The 18,136-nt window shown below is 37.7% G+C and overlaps 1 protein-coding gene across 1 annotated transcript in view; it reads left to right on the top strand.

The window, feature by feature from the left end:
• Positions 1 to 18,136, top strand: part of LOC148306966 (uncharacterized) — a 124,538-nt gene that overhangs the window by 77,045 nt on the left and 29,357 nt on the right. Inside the window, exons 28-40 of the mRNA XM_088264131.1 lie at positions 593 to 752; positions 1,619 to 1,784; positions 3,005 to 3,217; positions 3,934 to 4,106; positions 5,192 to 5,361; positions 6,817 to 6,969; positions 8,269 to 8,529; positions 9,514 to 9,680; positions 10,271 to 11,614; positions 12,733 to 12,942; positions 14,545 to 14,817; positions 15,264 to 15,578; positions 16,997 to 17,963. Of these exons, the coding sequence (XP_088120257.1) occupies positions 593 to 752; positions 1,619 to 1,784; positions 3,005 to 3,217; positions 3,934 to 4,106; positions 5,192 to 5,361; positions 6,817 to 6,969; positions 8,269 to 8,529; positions 9,514 to 9,680; positions 10,271 to 11,614; positions 12,733 to 12,942; positions 14,545 to 14,817; positions 15,264 to 15,578; positions 16,997 to 17,963 (4,572 nt within the window). The remainder of the gene's footprint in view (positions 1 to 592; positions 753 to 1,618; positions 1,785 to 3,004; positions 3,218 to 3,933; positions 4,107 to 5,191; positions 5,362 to 6,816; positions 6,970 to 8,268; positions 8,530 to 9,513; positions 9,681 to 10,270; positions 11,615 to 12,732; positions 12,943 to 14,544; positions 14,818 to 15,263; positions 15,579 to 16,996; positions 17,964 to 18,136) is intronic.

The following is an 18,136-nucleotide window of genomic DNA, read 5'->3' as shown; positions in this document are numbered from 1 at the left end:
TTTTAAAATAAACTAAATATTTTTCAAATGGAGAAAAAACCTTCAGGTTTTACCTAAAAAATCTGTTGCACAGTTAAAAGTTTAATAAGTGGCTTGATATTTATTTTTAATACATTGTGTTATATTTTTAAACTTTAAAAACGTTTTCCTGAAAAATCAAGTTTTTTTATTTATGACATTCTTGAAAGGAGTGAGCGACATGTCACAGTAGATTTTAAGAAATAGTGGTATTTACCAATATTTTCCTCCCTATTCGGTCTTTTCTTGGTAACACATGATTTTGCCTCTCCTTATTCTGTTGTTATTTAGTTACAATCTTTCTTTTTCTTCCTTGCTACTTTAGTAATATATAATGAATATAACACCCTCCTCTCTTCCTGGTGGAATATGACTTTTTCCTGAATATGACTTCCTGAATACTTTTTAAACACCCTCCTCTTCTTCTATTTGACCAGTCTAACTATGTAAGTGGAAGTATACATCGTGTTTTAATTTAAATAAATTTTCTATATACAGTGCAGGAACACGCCATTTCAAGTGAATTCAATCACAAAATGGTATTGTAATGTGTGTTTTGAAATGGTCTGCATAGGTGGCACAAACAGAGCGCACTGGGAAGATGTCACGGACAGTACTCCGCTCACATTTGTCAACGACTGTGTGTCATTCACCACGACGGTCTCAGCCAGGTATTGGCTGATGGACTGCAGGAATGTCAGCGAAGCTACAAAGATGGCGACTGAATTATACAGGTAATTTTTTACCAATTCCCAAGACCAAAATTCTGTGGTGAAACGGAAGAGTGGCACAAGTCTCCAACATTTACTATAGCACTTGTGCCCCTCCGTGTCACTAAAGAATTCTCTGTTTTTAGATGGACCACCCATTGAATGAGTATCTATACTTACAGTTTCTAAAAGTATCATCTTATTATGCTACTTTAAGCTGAGGATTGGCAATCATCATGGCAATTTTTGATTTGTCCGCAACCTCTCTAAACAGCGCCTTAGTAAAATAATGGAACCACTCTCTCAAGTTTGTCAGCCAGGATATATGTCTTCTTCCTATGCCGCGTTCAACTTCCATTTTGCCTTGTAACTGCATTATGTAACATATTACTGTATTTTTCTTCTTATTGTGCTGCTCTACGCTGAAGGTCGGCAATCATCATGACAATTGCCATGTTGTTTGCAGCTGGTCTAAACAGCTACTAGTGCTACAGAGGAACCACTCTCTCCAGTTGTTAAGCCAGGATATACATTTACGATCATTACAGATACGAGCTTTAAGATATGGTGCAATGCCAAATTCACTATTGGTGTTGACTTTCCAGTCACGCTGATCGTCGATGCTGGCGCTTTGCGCTTACTGCCGGCTCAGACTTGGGCTAGAACCATGAAGAACAAGGAGGGTTCCCACGCTCAAATAAACTGTCAATATTACGACGACTCATCATGATATTAGGCCTGATCAGAGCCAACGCTTCTCAATGCTAAGAAATCACTTTTATTGGGAAATTCTGCATTGAGATAAACATCAGGACTGATGCTCAGCGTAACTGGAAAATTAGCCTAACACTAAATTGGTTTTCCTTGACTTTAATTCTTGCTCTTTTCAGGGAGGCGATTCACGTACCATTTATGGCGCGGTTCGTGGTGTATGCTAAGCGGACAGAACACCTCCAGGCGCAGCTCCGAGTGTTCTGCATCACAGACGATAGAGAGGAGAAAACATTGGAGAGAATGGAGCGATTCTCCCAAGTTGCTAAGAGCAAAGATGTAGAGGTAAGAAATGGATAATTTTGTCTAAACGCATGGCTAAATTTACCCTCAAAGAAAACAGTGTTTGAATCTTCGTGCAAGCATTAGTAGGTCTATATAGGTATTATTTAATCACTTTTTTTATACCCTATCTGCACTCAGATAGTGCAAAGGCTACTGTATCACATCGATACAGTGTTAATATGATAAAAACATGAAGGTAAGATGTTTTATGTTGGCAAGGCAAGAAGTCTTGCGCTCACGATTCTAGGATTTATTTGATGGAATTAAGATTATGAAAGTGAAGAAGTTCAGAGAAAAGGACATTACTAATATAAGGGAAACAAAATGGAGAAGGAATATTTAATATAAAAAGAAGAATAGCAGCAATGTTTAGTATGTACAAGCTTGTGTAACTTATCGATGTCTAAGTGTGCCCCCTATATCAAATATGATTTTTATTTTCTTATGATTTTGGGTGGATTATGAGTCCGCCTCCGTAGTGTAATGGTCAGCACGCTCGGCTGCCGTTCTGGAGGTCCCGGGTTCGATTCCCAGGGGGGTCAAATAAATATTAGTGATTTTTGCACTGTAATATTTATTCAATATTACCCTGGACTGGTACCTGAAGCGGAGGGCTAAGGTTTTTTTTAATTATTATTATGATTTTGGTGTATAGAAATGGTTTGGGTGTATATTTAGAACAAATGATTGTTTAACTAATAGTAAAATAAATTCATTGGGCAAATGTAGTAAGACTGAGGAAAATGTGTATATAATCGGCTTTATCAAGTATTTCAAATACCTGAGCGCGGTCAGTTCAGGAGTCTGAACAATCGGCGGTTATGTACGAGGAGATGCATGAATGTGGAAGAGCCAAAGTTTGCTTCCAAAGACAGACTCTCTGCCTACCCCTGCAGAGGACTAGCATTATTTATTTATTTATTTATTTAATTTATTTATTTATTTTATTCACATAAACGCCCGGAGTGCTTTTTAAGTCAACACAAGTATAATTCAAGTACTATGCTAACACAGTTCATAATACATCACTTCTTGCTGTCAGAAATTTATTACGTAATGCCAGTTTAAGGGAGTGTTGTTTACATTTAGACCTGAAGATGGGAACGTAGCTTCTGAAACTAGTTATCATAAAATAAACTCAAGTGGTAAAAAAACAAGTGTTTTTCTTTTAAAAAATGCTATGATTAGTTAGTTAGTTAGTATTATTTTTCTTGTTTTAGGTGCACGAAGGGAAGCCAGTTTACTTGGAATTCGGTGGCAACTTCAGTCCTGTAGCCAAGTCTGGTGAACAGCCGCGCATCGAGTTCCGGGCCTTCCGGGAGAGCCGGCTCCAGCTCAGCGCTATGCTGAGGGCGGAGCACGCCGACGCGGTGGCCCGATGCCAGTTCATGAGGGAGCCCCGCAGGCCCAAGGGAGAACCCGCCCAGCCCCCTGTGAGTATTCTGGAACCACATTACTTACTCCAGACTATCCCGAGAATCTGTGATATCTTGACTTAATTGGGATAAAGTAATAAATTAAAATCTATACATATAGTAAAAATATAAATATATCTAATCCTTTTGCCTTATCTAAGGTGTCTCAGACTGTCCCAATTGTGCGTTGTGCCTTATAAAAGGTGTGTCAAACTATCCCAAACGTGCGTTGGGCCTTATGGAAGGTGTCTTTGACTTTATGCTAATGCTAACGCTTATTGTATGTATGTTATCAAAAGTGTCTCAGACTGTCCATATTGTGCGTTGTGCCTTATCGAGAGCGTTTCAGACTATGTGCCAACCGAGCATTGTGGCTTATCGAGAGTGTCTCAGACTATATGCCAACCGAGCATTGTGGCTTATCGAGAGTGTTTCAGACTATCTGCCTACCTAGCATTGTGCCTTATCAAAGATTTCTAAGACTGTGTGCTAACTGAACGTTGTGCTTTATCTAAAGTATCTTTAATTGTATGCTAACCACGCGATGTGCCTATGTAAATTGTCTCAGACTTTATGCCAACCGTGTGTTTTACCTTATCAAAGATGTTTCAGACTATATGCTAACAGAGCATTGTGCCTTATCTAAAGTGTCTTATACTGTATGCCAACCGCACATTGTGCCTTATCATAGGTATCTCAGATTGTGCGTCACGCAAATATTCTCTTATTTGCAGATATGTGTGCTGAACATTGTCCTGCCGGAAGAAGTCATCCCGATAGAACTGAATCTACCAGTTTACGTATCCAGGCCCGGAGCAGAGAATGAGCAACAGGTTTTGATAATAAAGAAGCACTACATACCTGATGAGGTGGAACTGAAGTGGCCCGATAGACTGAGCGACTCCAGGTAGTTGTTACCCTTCTGCTAGTGTTCAGTGTAACTGTTTAAATGTTACACCTTTCGTCGAAAGTGTAAACAAATATTCTTCTTCTTCTTCCAACCCCTATCCGCACCTAATGGTGCATAGGGCACTGCATATTGAACCAATCTTAATATCTTGATACACGAAGGAAGGGTGATTAGTCTTCCGCTTCAGGTACCAGTCCAGGGTCGTATTAAATAAATATTAGACTAAAATATCTTGAATATTTATTTTGACCCTCTTAAGAATCAAACCCGGGACCTCCAGCATGGTAACCTAGCGGGCTAACCACTACACTATGGAGGCGGACAAATATTAATCAGATTGTCCTCCCTTGTATCTCACTTTTATATGTTAAGGCGGATTTACATTGAGTCAGTTACTGACGTCAGTACTGGCGCTGAAAACTGACTTACATACACTCATTGCAGGTTCCGAAAATTTGAGTGGTGTGGTTGTCAATCATGGGGATAATGGCGAATGTTACACACGTATAAAATGATCACTCAAATCACACAATTTCCAATGGCGAAGTCAGGTGAACGCTTGACTGCGAAACTGGCATTGCGGGTTCGATTCCCGCCAATTGCAAAATGAATTCATGAAACATTAATTTTCAATTGGTTTCAATTGGGTGTTTTTAATGTATTTTTCACATATATCTTCCCTTTCCTAACCTGCAAACAAGCCTCTATAAATAGAGGTTTGTTTGCAGGTTAGGAAAGGTGCATAGGACACTGCATTATATAAACGTAGTGTTATCTTGATCGTTTACACATGAAGGAAAGGTGATCAGCCCTCCGCTTCAGGTACCAGTCCAGGGTAATAATATTGAATAAATATTACAGTGAAAAATCACTTATATTTATTTTACCCCCCTTGGGAATCGAACCCGGGACCTCCAGAACGGTAGCTAACGTAAAATAACTAACGGTAGCTGTAACGACCATTACACTACGGAGGCGGACAATGTTACATGTGTATAAATTGATGTGTATAAATCCTGTATAAACACAGACCTCCATATTATTCTTCATCTTTATTAAGATAAACTGCCTTTGGTTACCAGGATCACAGCAATGTGCAACCTGCTAGGCATGGACTGGGTGCCCCTAGCCTACGAGCTGGGCATCTCCTCGGCCACTGTGGCCAGCATCAGGGAGCAGGGCGCCAACGGAGCACAGCAGGCCATCCTGATGCTCAGGTTATGGAGAGAGCAAGGTGGACAGAAGGCGCATGGTGAGGATATACATATTCTTCATATAATTTATGAGGCGAATGTAAGTGGAAAAAAGAGCAGAGGAAGACCGAGAAAAACATGGCACGGTCAGGTATGCCAAATACTTGAAAGTGGTCAGGTTAGGAGTCGTAACAATCGGCGGGTATGTATGAGGAGATGCATGTACGTGGAAGAGGCGAAGAATGTTTGCATAGACAGAGTGGTGTGGCGTTCTATTCTATCTGCCTACCCCTGCGGGGAAGCGGCGTGGTGGTTAGTTAGTTAGTTTTTTTTCTTCATATTTTGTAAACAAGTCAGTACTTATCGCCAGTACATATCGAGGGTATACTGGCAAAAAACGTTAACTCTAAAATCCCTGTTTGAATAATCCCCGTTACTTTTAGCCTCAATAAAATAACCGCTTTTAAACTTAAAATAGAATTCATTTATTATAATAAAACCCTTATCCGCACCCCAATAATGCATAAGGCACTGCGTCATATAAACGCAGTATTATTTTTTATCGTTTACACACGAAGGAAAGGTGATCAGCCCTCCGCTTCAGGTACCAGTCCAGGGTAATAATATTAAATAAATTTTACAGTGAAAAAATCACTTATATTTATTTTACCCCCCTTGGGAATCGAACCCGGGACCTCCAGAACGGTAGCCGAGCGTGCTGACCATTACACTACGGAGGCGGACAGAATTACAGAATTCATTTATTGAAACCACATAAATACCACATTTCAAACTATTTAGTGTATTTTGCCAGTTTAAAGAACATTAAAAACATTATAATACTGCATCATTAGTCAAAATATATATGCATGTTTTTGAGTTAACGTTTTTTGCCAGTACACCCACCATATAAAATAGGATTTCAATAATTATTTTGAGGGGATTAAAAAAAACTTAGTACTTACTTAGAAGCATACATAGACTTAGTAACTACTTAGTATCATACAGAGATTTAGGAAATGTTTTAGTTTCTGTTAAAATAAATATTTTGTAGCGATACATAACGGCTGTCCAAATTTAAAACAAAGTAAGGGACATTTTTTTTGTAGTAGGTTTATTTTGCATTTTTGGACTAAGTAGAGTCTACTTAGTCCATAAATGCAAAAAAAAACCTACTACAAAAAAATGTCCCTTACTGTGTTTTAAATTTGGACAGCCGATAAGTCATGATTACAATAATTGGAGGCTGTGAGATTTTTGAAATCTTATTACCTACTTTGTATCATATTTACTACTTAGTATCATTTAGGGAACGTTTTGGTTTCTATTCGAATTAATATTTTGTGATAGTACATAAGTAATGATTTATCTATTATTGATTAAAAAAAATAACTTAGTACCTACCTACTAAGATAATAATTATTATTAGGCGATTTTTAGTTATGTATTTTAGTTATTTAATGGTCCATGAGTTATAATTTGTTTTATTGACAATGTTTGTCTTATGTTTCCAGATAACTCTCTAGAGCTCGCCTTGTGCCGCATTGGAAGAGAGGACGTGTTGCTGCCACAGAGTATGGTGGATGTAGAGAGAAGAATACAAAGGAACATCTACCAGGAGAGACAATCCTCTGAAGAGATCGTGGGATACAAGAGCCCAGACTCTGGTAGGTTCACTTTTTTCTGTTGTGGTGGGAGTGAAGATGAATGACTTTTTTTGGGAAAAGGAGGGATCAGAAAAAGATGAATTCCCATGTCTGGAGAGTCTGGATCAATCAAATGAGTAATTCAAATGATTGATTGAGAATGGCATGAGGAGTTCTAGCCATTTAAATTGGTTATGTGTCCTATCTTCGGGTGTTTTAGGCGATCACTTTATTCACTGCATAACATTCACTACTTTGTCCATGATTGGGTATTCAAATTAACAATAATTTTAGACATATCGCTCACTCCTTTCAACAATGTCATATATAAAAAAAACTTGATTTTTCAGAATCGTTTTTAAAGTTTAAAATATAATAAAATGTAATAAAAATAAATATCAAGCCACTTATTGAACGTTTTACTATGCAACAGATCTTTTTAAGTAAAACCTGAAGGTTTTTTCTCTATTTGAAAAATATTTAGGATATTAAAAAAAATAATTAAACAATACTTTTTCTTCAAAATGCAAAAACAACTCTTTCTGCCCTGTAGCGGGTAAATATTTAGTTAAAAATATGCCGCTTTTGTTGGGATATAGTACATTTTCTGGGCATTCCGAAAACATGCACAATTGAAAATTGACGATTTTTGATATATGACGTTGTTGAAAGGAGTGAGCGATATCTTAAGCGACAAGCAACTTACAAGACGCAAATTCCTACAGCAACTGTTGATAGATAATGCAGCTGAAACCTTAATCATATCAATATAAGCGAGATTCGTTTCTCAAAATACCCTTTTTTTACATTTTTTGGGATATAATAATGACAGGTTGTAAGCCATGTAAATGGCTAGATTTGGTTAACATTCTGCACCCATGTATCCAACTAACTGATACTTATCCAAATATAACCAAAATTGATAATGAACATTCAAAAACATGAATTAAATCCACTTATTTCAAAACAAGTTATTTGAAGCGGAGGGTTGATCACCTTTCCTTCATGTGTAAACGATCAAGATAACACTGTGTTTATATGATGCAGTGCCCTATGCACCACTGGAGTGCAGATGAGGGTTTCAACATTTAAAACATTTTGAGTGTGTCCAAATACTTGTTCACAAAATCTGGATTATCTCCAATTACAGGAGTTATTTTCATTTTTTTTTTTTTTGACATCTCATCAAATATGAAGAAGAATATGGAAGTCTAGGCATTTATTTGTGTGTAAAGAGATCACTTGAACCAGCCTATGACGGATTTTAAAACAACTCCTGATTTTCAATTCCCAGTTTCAACCCAGCTGTCTATTTTACAGAAATCATTGAAAATGCAAGACTAGGAAGGTCTGTAACGGAACAAAAAGACTACAACAAGGTGTTGGATGAAGCTACAACGGAATGGTCCCACAGGGAATCGGTTGAAGAGAGGGAATCCGCAATGGAGGATTCCTTCGGAGGAGATGAGTCCAAGTACTCTCCTGAAGAGAAGTCCTACAAGGAAGATGTGGAGTTTGAAGGTGAAACCAGTGACAAGGAAGTCTCTCTTTCCCCATCAGAGGAGAGTGAGGAAGAAGAAGGTATTTTAATTGTTGTAATTTTCTTATGAAATTTCTTATTTCTAGAAAAATATTTAAATCTTGCTGATCCATGTTACACAAAATTCAGTTTAAAAGTGAAAAAAATTACGTACGATCGAAGATCATGTTATATTATATATATCAAAATAAAATATGAGTAGCAAATTTTCATAGTTTTTGTTACAATCTTACATAATACCGACTTCAAAATTAAAATGAAAATATTTATTTTGGACACAATACAGTAAATTCTCTATAATGTTAAGATAGGTACCGCGCTATCGGGGGTAACATTAAAGGGGATGAATATTTTGTCCGCTTCTGTAGTGTAATGGTCAGCATGCTCGGCTACCGTACTGGAGGTCCCGGGTTCGATTCCCAGGGGGGTCAAATAAATAAAAGTGATTTTTTCACTGTAATATTTATTCAATATTACCCCGGACTGGTCTTGAAGCGGGGGGCTGATCACCTTTCGTTCATGTGTAAATGATCAAGTTAACACTGCGTTTGTATAAAGCAGTGCCCTATGCACCATTGGGGTGCGGATAAGGGTTTTATATATATTATATATATAAATAATAATAATAAATAATAAAACCCTTATCCGCACCCCAATGGTGCATAGGGCACTGCGTCATATAAACGCAGTGTCATCTTGATGGTTTACACATGAAGGAAAGGTGATCAGCCCTCCGCTTCAGGTACCAGTCCAGGGTAATATTGAATTAATATGACAGTGAAAAAATCACTTATATTTATTTTACCCCCCTTGGGAATCGAACCCGGGACCTCCAGAACGGTAGCCGAGCGTGCTGACCATTACACTACGGAGGCGGACATATTATATTATATATATGATGAAATAAATCAATGAAATGGTACTTCAATTAATTTGATGCAGAGCTATATGCATCATAAGAGAGTGAGAGAAAAAATAGGGGTAGAGGGGGAGAGACACAGTTGTAAGAAATGCTTTGTTTACAGGAATTAAAAAGAGTGTCGCAGAACGAAAAATTCAGATTACGAGAAAACTTAGCTCAGCTAAAATCCCCGCTTCGAAACAAAAGAAGGAACTGAAAGAAGAAATTATTCAAATTAAGAAACAAATCGATCCTGAGATCAAGAAATTCCACGTACAACAGACTTCACAGGTTTGTAAAAAAACCTTTTTTATATTTAAATGTATAACGTCGCCTCCGTATTGTAATGGTCAGCACGCTCAGCTACCGTTCTGAAGGTCCCGGGTTTGATTCCCAGGGGAGGGGGTTCAAATAAATATAAGTGATTTTTTTTTCACTCTAATATTTATTCAATATTACCCTGGAGAACGTATTAACGATTAAGATAACACTGCGTCTATATGATAGTGCCCTATGCACCATTGGGGTGAGGATAAGGGTTCGATGATGATGATGATGAATGTTTGTGTGTCCGCCTCCGTAGTGTAATGGTCAGCATGTTCGGCTACCGTTCTGGAGGTCCCGGGTTCGATTCCCAGCGGGGGTTAAATAAATATAAGTGATTTTTTCACTCTGATATTTGTTCAATACCACCCTGGACTGGTACCTGAAGCGGAGGGCTGATCACCTTTCCTTCATGTGTTAACGATCAAGATAACACTGCGTTTATATGATGCAGTGCCCTATGCACCATTGGGGCGCGAATAAGGGTTTAAGAAGAGAAGGAGAAGATGAATGTATGATATTTATTTTGAAATATTTAATACTTGGTTATGTTTTAGAGTTCGCAAGAGTCTAAAGAACCTCCGGGCAAAATGTCAAAGAGATCCTCGGAAGACGATGACATTTCTAAACCCGTTTTGTCTCCTCCCATGGTGTCTCCTACTGTAGAACCGATCAAAGAAAAGGTGTTACCCAAAGCAGGACCGAGGCACATGCAGAAACATGTCAGAAATGAATCCATGATCAGGTTCTCATCCGGGGACTTTTCAGACATCAAAGTCACCCAAAAGAAACCAGATGAAAAGATCACAGAGACTAAGATAATTGAAGAGGTTACTGTGGTCGGTGAAAAACCTGTAATCAAGACTGAGGTCAAAACGGAAACTGTTACCATTACTGATGGAAAAACCAGAACGATTACTACAGAAGAAGAAAGAGTTACAGTTAGAGACATAGCGGAGCTCCCACTTAAAGAAAAAATCAGTTCCTTCGAAAGTAAAATGCTTTCCGAAAAGACCAAAGTAGAAACAGATAAGTTCGAAACTAAGTCCAAACTAACGGATGACCAAAAACCCAAGTCTGTCGAAGAGCCAAATGTCAAATTGACGGAAGAAGCTCTTAAAAAGCATACGGAAAGACAAACAACCACGACAGAGTACACAGAAGAGTTCGTCAAAGATCAATTGAGATCCCAAGTAGAAAGAACTACTAGCAAATATGTCACCAATCAAATTGAAGGAAGCGAAAAGGTATTTAGAGATCCAGGCAGTCCAGATCTGGTGTCCGACTTCGCCGCGGAACTCATGAAGGCCGAGGAAACGTTCAGGGCGTCTGCAGACCACACGAGTGAGAAATACAACGACAACTACTTCAAAGGCAGTCAAGTGACGAAGAGTTTCCCTCGAGCCATGAGAACAGACTCGACAATAGTCCAGTTCTCTTCTGAAGAAGACAATGAGTACATGAAGAAGTCGACAGATTCAGAAACGGAGACGGAGAGCCAAATTGTTACTGTCAAACAGCAGATTGGGCTTCTCGAAGAACAAATGTCTGGGGCTAAAACGGCAGCTGGCAAGTTGGAACCCGTTGCAACGCCTCGAGGTAACATCCCAAAAGAAAGCGTAAGATCGCCCAAATCCCCAAAACTCACGATCAATATCGAACAAGAACTGATTGAGGAGACTTCGGAAGATTTTATCGCCAAGGAGGTCAAAGTATTGGAACACGAAGTGGTAAAGACTGTGAAAGAAGTAGATTCCGATAAATTAAGAGTGGATTCCCTCGAAGACTCTCTGCAGATTTCTTCGGATGAAGACGCTCAAATACAACCAACTGACGATGAGAGTGAGTCACATATCAAAAAGGAGCTTTCCGAAGAAGTAGCTGATGTAAAAGCCAAACCTGTGAGTAAAAACTAAAAAGTATTATATTTTTTCTTCTCTTCTTCTTCTTCTTATTATAGGCCTAGCGGCCTGTTTTTAAGAGGGATTAGCCCCCTGCGACTTCGATTCCCAGCTATCGACCCATCTCCTTGGCTTTCTCCTAGGTCAGTTCCGCTGAGTATAGTATAATATACTCACTGCTTTACTCGACAAAAACCAAGTGTCGTCTCTTTAACGCCTGCAGCCTAACAGTGTTGCTGTACGGACACAGCTGTATGTGAGTCGTGGCACCTCGCCAAAACTCAAAGCAAGAAACTAGCAAGTTTTGAAAATAGGTGCCTGAGGCGAATACTGGATATAAAGTGGTATGACTTCGTCAGGAATGACGATTTGAGGAGAAGAAGAACTCAAATGGATACACATACACATAAATGACTTCACGAATGCATATGGTTGATCAGCTGGGATTTTTATGATTGCAACCTAGTGACCATGAATATAGTGAGAATTGTCATCCTGGTGACATTACAGCGAGCTACATATAACAAATAGCAATCACCCTCGTTTCCAAGAAATTATTTCCAAGTATTGTGGATTAGTGTTCCAATAAACATGTGTCTTTTAATATATAAATGTAGTAACATGAAGTAATATGTAGTAATAATGATTAAATCACAGAACAACAGATGATCATATAATAATTAATAATTAATTACACATCACGACTACCTCGTACAGTAGAATCGCGATATAACAAATCGCGAAATAGCAAAAAATGACGTATATCGAAAAAAAAAACTAAATTTATCTCCTAAAACTAATTTTTCATACGAAAATGCATTTATATAACGAGATCCCATTAATAAGTACAACAAAATCACTTTTGTCCCGTACTAAAAATGCCAATACATTTATGTAAATTTATAACAAAATAAAAAATGTTAAGATAAAAATATTTCAAAACCGCGCCACCGTATGCAGATGGTTTTATGGCGATTTTTAAAAGTAATTCAAAGCCGTGACAGAGTGACTTGGAGACGTCTCGTGTTAGCTATATGCTCCACCTAGGGAGCGAACATGAAAAGAAGAAGAAGAAGTATCCATTTATGTGTATCCATCAGAGATATCAATTTTTTCAGATTGAGTCGAAGGCCCCTTCAGTGGAGGCAAGGGTTGAGCATTTCCAGACTATGCACACCAGATCTGATTCCCTGGGATCCGATTTGTCCAGGCCGTCCATTCCCAAGGGGTCTCCTTCCCACTCCGGAGCAGAAAAGACTGATTCGTCCCAATTGCACGAGCCCAGTACTGACCGAGACATAAGCTTGGTGTCGCAGACCGACTCCAAGGTATGGAGCTATTTTATTAATAGATTTTAATTCACATTATAACTCAGACATAACAAACTTCTGTCATTTGAACAATGACAGAAAATGGAAGTCTGAGCATCCCAGGGCTCAAGTAAGTTAGTGATCACTTTATATGCTTTCAAATGGAGTACGCTATATTAACCCTTTCCGGTCCCCCTAAATTAAAAAAAAAATAGGTAGACAGTTATATTCCAATTGGAAAATAAATATTTTGTCCTCTGCTCCACATAATGTTGTAATAGATACGAGTCACAAAAATGTAAGCTTGGAATTTAAATATATAATACTAATGATGAAAAAAATGTCGAATAACATCCGACATGGGACCTAAGAGGAAAAAATCGATGTCGCATGAGATTCGACATTGGACCAGTAAGGGTTGAGCTTCACAGATTTCTCAACTGCTGGCGCCACAATCAGACATACTTCTAAATCTATTGAATTACTACTTATTTATATATGAAACGGATCCAAGACTATATATACATAGAAATTTTAAAAAATAATGCAGTACGGATGTTCAATAATGGTCAGAATGGTGAACGATACACAACTTTATAAAATGATCACTTTATACACATCGCTCACTCCTTTCAAGAACGTCATAAATCAAAAAACTTGATTTTTCAGGAGAACGTTTTTAAAGTTTAAAAATATGATACAATGTATTAAAAATAAATAACTAGCCACTTATTAAATTTTTTAGTACAACAGATCTTTTTAGGTAAAACCTGAAGGTTTTCTTTCCATTTGAAAATATTAAGTATATTTTTAAAAAAATAATTAAACAGTACCTTTTCTTCAAAATGCAAAAATAACACTTTCTGCCCTGTAGCGGGTAAATATTAAGTTAAAAATATGCCCCTTTTGCTGGGATATAGTACATTTTCTGGGCATTCCGAAAACATGCACAACTGAAAATGGACGATTTTTGATTTACGACATTCTTGAATGTGTAACCCTTTCTCTCCATTATTGAACACCCATGTTGTAATTATGTTTGAAAGATGTTGGGCTGATATGCACTCTTGTGAGATTCCTCTCATGTTGGTTGTCATTTTGAAAGAATTTTTGGATGATATTGTTGCCATCAGCAAAAGATTTGTGAAGTATACTTCACAGATGTTTACTTCTTTCTCCAATTGGACATGGGGAATTCTTATATAGATTTTCTCCGAGTGGAAATAAATCATTTCCATCTTATTTCATATATTTTATTTTATTTTATTTTATTTCTTAAGTTAGCTTATATTGCAACTAATAAAAACTATTATTTACAATTCATACAATTCATAGATCATACATTCTCAAACCCTTATACATTAAACAATTTTGCGACTCGGTTTTTTTCAACAATGGCAGTCTTATTTTATCCTTATTTCTTGTTATATGTTCATGACAATAAATACAATTTGAAGAAACTTTTAAATAAGAAAATACAAATAAACATAGTTTATAAGAATATTCATACAAACCTTAACAAAGCCTTACTGAAAATTGGTCTTCATTAAGCAATTTGAAAATTATGAACAGTGGATACGTAAAGGAGTCAATACAATGCATTTTTTTCTTATAATTTAGGCATATTCCAAGGAATCCAAGCCAACTCGAAGCGATTCCCTTGACGAAGCGTCTCAGTTTTCTGATATGGAGGAAACCCAGATCGGAGTAGCGCAGTATGTTGCTGCTACCGGAGCTGCTCTTGGATTGGCAGCAGCAGCAACTGGCTCGCCCAAGAGGGACACCTTGGCTGATGCAAGAACGGAGACCATGAGGTTCTTGGATCAGGAGCATGACTTCAGCTCCAGTGAACAGGCCAAGAGGATAATCAAAGAACAGACGGACAAAGAAAAGGTTGATATTTGCATTTTTAAATTAAGACATGTTACAATGATTAAAGAAAACAATTGTTTTTATACCACTTGAGTTTTATTAAAGACTACTAGTTTCAGAAGCTAAACTTCCATCATTCAGGTCTGAATAAAAACTGTTCATATTTTTTTTTATTTATTGATTTTTTTTTACAAAATATTATTTAAATAATACAAAATTTTAGGCAAATTTTAAACTTAATATTTACCCGCTACAGGGCAGAAAGTGTTGTTTTTGCATTTTGAAGAAAAGGTTTTTTTTATTATTTTTACAAATATACTAAATATTTTTTAAATGGAGAATAATCCTTCAGGTTTTACCTGAAAAGATCTGCTTTGAATCGAATTTATCGTTTCCACTTATAATCATGCATTCCTTATTTGCATACTTAAAATAAGTTTATATTAAAACAAATACATTTTTTACAGCTTGTTGAAGCCACACCAGTCAAAGTAACCCCAATCGGTATTGCACTGGCTAAAGTTGCCCCAGTCGCAGTTGCACCAGCAAAAGTAGCACCAGTCGAAGTAGCACCAGTAGCAGTTGCACCAGCCGAAGTAGCACCAGCCAAAGTAGCACCAGCCGAGGCTGCTCCAGTCAAAGTTGCGCCAGTTGCAGTAGCACCGGTTCAAGAATCGCCAAAAAGAATTCTGGCTGATCCCAGAGCAGAGACGATGATGTTTTTGGAGCAAGAATATGTTTTCAGTTCTTCCGAATTGGACAAGACTGTTAAGAAAGAAAAGGTATACTGATACATTTTTATTAGCACATTTTTTATCTGATAGATTTGTGAACTAATGGTGCCATAAAGAAGCTAAAAACGAACTAAACTACGCACTTTGTTTAGCCATATTTCACAAAAATTGTATAATAATTTCTAAATCTTTATATACAACATTTTGAGTGTGTCCAAATACTTGTTCACAAAAATCTGGATTATCTCCAATTACAGGAGTTATTTTCATATTATTTTTTGACATCTCATCAAAGATGAAGAAGAATATGGAAGTCTGGGCATGTACGGGGCTGACAACCGTCATAGCCTGGTTAAAGTGATCACTTTACACACGTGTAACATTCACCAATTCTACCCATTATTGACCACCACACTACTCAAATTCTTGGAAGTTCTGTATATATGAACCAATTTAGAAACCTTGTTGTTGAATCACTATAACTTCAATAGAGACATCTATTGGTGAGATGTAAAGAAGCTTTTTATTAAGCACAAACGTAAATGCCCAGACTTCCATATTCTTCTTCATCTTTGATGAGATGTCAAAAAATAAATCTTTATATCGTGGGTGTACTGGCAAAAAACTTTAGCTCGAAAATATACACTTTTGACTTAATGATACAATATTATAAAGTCTTCAACATTTTATAAACTGGCAAAATACAGTAAGTAGTTTGAAATGTCATATTTATGTGCTTATAAAAATAAATTCAACTAAATGTTTAATAGTGGGTAAAATACCCGCTAAAATCCTTAAAAACAGGGATTATCCAAACAGGGATTTAAGAGTTTTTTTTCTTTTCATTTTTTCCCAACTATTTGATATGCTGTGATGAGTATATTATATTTATACGGTGTCATTTGAGGAATGTGTCATTAAATACATAATATTTATTTAAATTTAATTATTACTTTAAAATACGTATCATCTTCTTTATTGTGGCACTCCACCCTGAAGGTATCACAATTTTTTATTTGTCTGCAGCAGCTCTAAACAGGGACTTGGTGCTGCAGCGGAACCACTCTCTCGAGTTGGTCAGCCAGGATATACATGAATTCTTCTTAACCATGAATGCTTCAACCTTCTTTGTAAAATAATAATAATAATAAAACCCTTATCCGCACCTCAATGGTGCATAGGGCACTGCGTCATATAAACGCAGTGTTATCTTGATCGTTTTTTACACATGAAGGAAAGGTGATCAGCCCTCCGCTTCAGGTACCAGTCCAGGGTAATATTGAATAAATATGACAGTGAAAAAATCACTAATATTTATTTTACCCCCCTTGGGAATCGAACCCGGGACCTCCAGAACGGTAGCCGAGCATGCTGACCATTACACTACGACGGCGGACATTTGTAAAAAATGTTTTATATTACCTTACCTAGATGGTATATGATTAAAATACTTTACTGTTTTGCAGACTCCAGATGATCATGGTATAAGCGCGAAGGCCCGACAGTTCATCGAAACTGTCTCTGAGGATGCTGCAGCCGTCCAAGACTGCTTCTTCTCAAAGAGAATCTATTCAGACTCTCTCGAAGAAGCCGAACAATATGTTGCAGACACCGACTCCAGACGTGCGTCGGAAGGCGACTCGATCAAGTCAGACAAATCTGACCACGGCAAAGAGTACAAAGACAGAATGTCTAAAATATCGTCAGAGCCTGAAGAAGGGGCAGATTCTAGTCTGATAGACGACGAGAAACTGGAGTCAGATAAAGAACCCAGTGTAACTGATGTCAAATTTGAATTTGTCAAGGTGAAGAAAGACAGTAAAGATTCAGATGATGGGAAGAAAACGAGCGAAGCCAGCGATGCAGCGCAGGACTCCATTTTCAAGAAAATGACGCCAAAGCGACACTCTAGAAACGAGTCAATTTCACTCACAAAATACACGTCTGTAGAGCTAAAAGATTCAGACCTTGTGTTGGTACCTCCAGAAATACCGCAACGCGCAACCGAATTCCAGATGTTTGTGACTGAAGCAGACGATTACAACGACGAAAGAGGTTCGTCGTTTGACAAAGAGGAACTTTCCGAAAAGATATCGTCAGAAAGTAGTCGCGAAATTGAAATTTCAGACAAAAAATGGTCAGAAGGCATTTCTGACAAAATATCGTCCGAAGACGCCGTTACGGATAAAATTTCCAGTGACAGCCCGGCTAGGGTCGATATATCTGATGCCAAACCTTCGTCAGATATCCTGGCTGCAAAATCGCCAGATTTGGTTATCGACGATGATGAAAAGAGCACTGAAGAACAGCTGGTGCACACAATGAGGGGCGATCGATCGGCTCTGGACAAACTAGACTCCAAATTGGCGGAGATGAGAGGAGAAGCCACTCAAGAATTGGTTGGAGTTACAACCAAACTGGACGATGCATTGAGTGAGTAGTTTTTGATCATCCTGTTGTTTTTGTATAATAAATATAAAATAACTGCCTCATTTAACAATTTCCGCCTATAATAATCGTCCGCCTCCGTAGTGTAATGGTTAGCACGCTCGGCTACCTTTCTGGAGGTCCCGGGTTCGATTCCCAAGGGGGGTAAAAATAAATAT

The sequence above is a fragment of the Brachycentrus maculatus genome, unplaced genomic scaffold, assembly GCF_059751285.1.
Source record: "Brachycentrus maculatus isolate JH-2025_06_01 unplaced genomic scaffold, ASM5975128v1 h1tg000216l, whole genome shotgun sequence".
Lineage (NCBI taxonomy): Eukaryota > Metazoa > Arthropoda > Insecta > Trichoptera > Brachycentridae > Brachycentrus > Brachycentrus maculatus.
Note: the sequence above shows the minus strand (reverse complement) of the source record. Positions and strands in the feature narration are given on the sequence as shown.